At 30.4% G+C, this 4563-nt stretch overlaps 1 protein-coding gene across 1 annotated transcript; it reads left to right on the plus strand.

Annotated features, from left to right (window-relative positions):
- The first annotated feature begins 466 nt into the window (after window positions 1-466).
- On the plus strand, window positions 467-2388 carry LOC130669988 (uncharacterized). Its single transcript, XM_057473156.1, has 5 exons — window positions 467-757; window positions 819-1234; window positions 1312-1411; window positions 1485-1586; window positions 2383-2388. The coding sequence occupies exons 1-5, from the start codon at window positions 467-469 to the stop codon at window positions 2386-2388; spliced, it is 915 nt and encodes a 304-aa protein (XP_057329139.1).
- The last annotated feature ends 2175 nt before the right edge of the window (window positions 2389-4563 follow it).

Below are 4563 nucleotides of genomic sequence, written 5' to 3' on the forward strand. Positions count from 1 at the left end.
AGAAGAAGACTGTTGTCTTCTCAACAAAAGAAATGATACGATCTCATTATTTCAATACATTGACATAAATGCGTATAAAGTTTTATTTATAAGTTTCAGTAAATATTGATAATATCATCAAAATACTTATGAATTAAATATTCATGGATTTTGAACTAAGTTTAACCTAATGATCATGGCATGAAAGGGCAAAGTAACAAAAAAACCATAAAAGTATAATTATGGAATCGAAAGGATCGTCACGAAATAATACAAGATATGAATTATTTATGTCTTAGTGAAAAAAAAAAATAAAAACTATAATAAATTGACATTTTAACGATAAGCATTGTTTGAATTATTTAGATACACATAAAATTTAATCCAAGAATCAATCCTACGTATTTTTATAACTCTTAACTATGTATGTCTACTTTCTGCGGTTATTAGTTTTTGAATTACCTTCGAAGTTAAAGGTTTGTTAAAAATGAGAGTTAAACCAGAGTTACTATTACGTACGATGAAAATACTTGGCGAAATATCCGGAATCTGGCCAATTTTTGACTCACAAGTGTGGATAAGAATTATAAAAGAATTAGTATGGTTTGTGTCGATAGTCAATATTACATTGATAATAATTCCTACGATGTTGAGTATACATAAGGAACTTCACGAAGGTCAACCATTAAAAGCACTTCATTCTCTAAGTGCACTGCCAGTGTATTCAGAAACATTCGTCAATCTTCTTATGTGGAAGTATAATAAGAATCAAATTCAGGTAAACAACAAACAGAGCAATTTTAAACAGGAAAAAAAATGTGATATATTTTTATTTATAGGGATTATTATGGGAAATGTTTGATTACATAAAATCAGTAAACGGCAGAGACAAAATTATTTTAAGTAAATCAATAAACCATCACCTGCCTTTATATATATTTGTGGTGGTATTTTGTTCACTGGCTTGTGTTTCTCATCTATGCGTTCCAATTTTTACACCTCAAAGACTGTTACCTTCTGTAGCTTATTATCCATTTACTATTGAACCATATACAGCCACATATTACTTAGTTTACACTCAGCAAGCTATAGCTAATTTACAATGTGGATTGCATCACACTGTTGCTCCAATTATAATCGCAATACTACTGTCTTATGTAACAGCAAAACTAAAAGTACTATTATTAAGATTAAAAAATGTTGTCAATGTTGATGAGTTCAATGATTGGATACGACAACATCGAGATTGTATACGGTAAGATCAATAATTGATCATCAAACATTTAAATTATAGCATATTGTTCTTTTCAATGTAAACATTTGTCATTACAGATATTTTGAGCAACTCGATAAAACTGTTCGTTTCATTATATTTAAGAGCTTTGTCATTATAACATTATCAGTAATCTTAGGAGGTATTAAGATCGTACATGTAAGTGTTATTGGATCTACAATAAATTATTTAATTGTCGAGAGTAACTAAAATAATTATATCATTTCAATAGACTTCAAGTGTTATAGAAACAACAAAATTTTTATTTATCGTCATTGCTGGATGTTTAGCAGTTTATTTATACATTCCTCCAGCAGATGATTTATATGAGCTTGTAAGTTAGAATATATTCTGTGTCTTGATGTAAACTACTTCTATTGTACTATTTAATTAATGTTTAACATACAATATTTTAGAGTGAAAAAGTATCATGGTCACTATATGAGTCGTCATGGATCGATAAACCGATCGTAATACGGAAATCGATAATAATAATGATGTGTCGATCCCAGAAGCCGCTAACTATTTCTTTCAGGGGTATTATACCTGCTTTGAACAAAAATTTTTATTCTACGGTAAGAATAGATTACAAAGTATCGTAATCACTTTTTCCAATGAAAAAGGAGGTAGGGTGGGGGGCGAAGGGATCTCTGATTTTTCCTTATATAACAGTAAAAAAAAAGCGACACAGAAGGCACAAAGCAACAAGGGTCTCTTGAGGCAAGATAGGCCCTTATAAATATTTTGCTACCCAACAATACATTTGGGGAATATTGGGCCCTTATTTTTTTTTTCATAACGTATTACTGAGTACATATTACGAAATTTAAAAATGATAGAGTCAATGGAAAAAATTCCGGTGATTTGCTTTTTCTCGAAAGAAGTCCATTCGCCCCCGCCCTGTTGAATTACTAATGATTATCAAAAAATAACATTCATATTCATATTTTTTTCTAGTATTTATCAGTTGCCGTGTCGTACTATATGACGTTACGTGTTTTATTCAAATAACACCATTGTCATGGGAAAGAAAACCTTTCAAAATTAAAGACAATAAGTTCTTCTTATTATCTGTATCGATATACATTTATCCATTCACATGTACCATATTATATTTAAATTAATTTTAGGACTGATTTACCACATTGTTATTCTACGCACTTGTAAAATAAAAATTGCAATACCTTCTATTTTAATAAAATAAATATTTTTCTCTTTATGTGTGAAAGATTCTTATTCTTATTCTTTGATACGGATCGTCTATTACAAAGGGCTAGAAACTTTCATTTTACGCAGGTGACTGTACTTATCCTGTAACGTACCCCTCGCGGACTTGAAATCACTGTAAAATCATGGTGAAATCCCAGTGAGATTATAGTAAAAACATTGTGAAACCATGGTGAAATTACAGTGAAATCACTGTGATTTTGTGCCATTCGGTCACTGTAGTTTTATGGTTATCTCACAGCAGTTTTACCATCGATTGATAATAATTTTATGGTTATCTCACAGTGGTATTGCTGTGAGTTTAGTGTGGTACCGCAGCCAATTCACAGTGAATTCACAGTGAATTTACAGTGAATTTACAGTGACCTTACAGGAAATTCACAGTGAATTTCCCGTGAACGTACAGTAAATTTACAGTGAATATACAGTGAATTGACCGTGAATTTTTGGTAAAGTCACAGTAAATATACAGTAAATTGGCAGTGAATTTTCTGTGAATTCACAGTGAATATGCAGTGGATTTCCTGTGAATTTCTGACTATTTTATTCGTAAATTTTAAAACTGGAAACATTAATAAATATAAGAATAACAATAAAAACATTAATATTAATAGTACTAATAATAATAATAATAATAATAATAATAATAATAACGAGCCATCTGCAGTCACTACGTGACTGCCCTTGTGGAAAAATTTCTTAGTTAATAGAACTCTCAGTAGAAAATTTGTGCAGCTGTCAAAAGAGTCATTTAGAGTTTTTTAGAAAAATAATTGATTTCCTTAACTCATATTTTTTTTGTACTTTGACAAAAATTGTTCAAGAAAACATTAATGTCATAGTGTAATACAGGATACCCCTATATTACTATCAAAAATGGATTATCACCTCTCTGCTAACATTCAGCGGGTAACGCGTACTATGAATGCTTCAAGATCTTTTTTATGCTGGCTCTTCCTATTATAGTGGAGATGATAACCATTTTTCGCCTATGATAATTATATCCATTTTAAATTGCAATACTCCGAATATCGAAGCAGCAAATCGAAATCTACGCCCTTACCAATTTTCAAACCGATTCATCGATTTTTGGTTTTTTTAGTTCCATTCAACTCTCCAGACTAGTGGTTTTTTTCCATTTTTCCGAGGTCCAAGGCCCAATATAGTTACAATTCTCCTATGAGGTGGTAACCATTTCTTATTTAGGATGGTAATCAAAATACAATTTACCTTAGAACAATTCGTGAACTAAAGGAGTGTCAAATGTCAGAAACGAGGTCAGAAGTACGTAGACAGAAGGAAAATATTGACAAAATGAGTCTAATGTCAGTTTTCTAGGTCAGAAAAACAAATGCGGTATGATCTAAAAACATGGGGTGCATGCAGTAGTACATAACTGTAAGAAGTGTAGATACGAGCTATCAATGAGAAAACTTACATATCGGTTCATGTTATTTGCAGAGCAATAATCTTATTATAGTCGAACTATTAATGCATCAATAATCTGTTGCATGCACCGCACGTTTTTCGTTTTAAGTCTTATAAATATTTTCAGATCTATTAAAAATTTGCAATCACAAACCTTCAGGAATATCTGTAAAAAGTTCAGAATCTGTATGGAGTTTCAAATCTTCATGAGACTTAGAGAAATTATTTTATACTTTTTAGTCCGTTTAATTTATCCACAATGACACTAACAAATGAGTTGAATTATTTATGCAGATTAGGGTGTCCGTTATTTACCAAATTAGATTTTTTTACTTGGGTATAATATAAATCATATATTTGTGATCCAAAAATAATAAAAAAAAATAAAAAAGTTTATTCTAATGCCGTTCAACCCTGCCTAAGTAATGATACATTCTCATTTCAGTACAATGAGAAAAATGTAATTACTTGCTTAAAAATGAGTGCACAGTAATTACTAATACTTATTTTTGTAGGAAATTTCCCGCTCTTCAAAAAAGGTCGCTTATGTTTTTTTCGTGAATCCAACTGTTTAAGAGATATTGAAGGTCAAAGTTAGATTTGTTTAAAAAAATTTGCGTTTTTGTTTGAAATTTTATAACTCTCTAACACCTAGA

The sequence above is a fragment of the Microplitis mediator genome, chromosome 6 (genome assembly GCF_029852145.1).
Source record: "Microplitis mediator isolate UGA2020A chromosome 6, iyMicMedi2.1, whole genome shotgun sequence".
NCBI classification, from domain to species: Eukaryota; Metazoa; Arthropoda; class Insecta; order Hymenoptera; family Braconidae; genus Microplitis; species Microplitis mediator.

What these genes read in the sequence shown, in the direction of transcription:
- LOC130669988 (XM_057473156.1), top strand. Translation starts at nt 467, where the DNA reads ATGAGAGTTAAACCAGAGTTACTATTACGTACGATGAAAATACTTGGC. An exon ending in ATAATAAGAATCAAATTCAG is followed by an intron (nt 758 to 818) that starts GTAAACAACAAA and finishes TTTTATTTATAG; the next exon opens with GGATTATTATGGGAAATGTT. An exon ending in CAACATCGAGATTGTATACG is followed by an intron (nt 1,235 to 1,311) that starts GTAAGATCAATA and finishes TTGTCATTACAG; the next exon opens with ATATTTTGAGCAACTCGATA.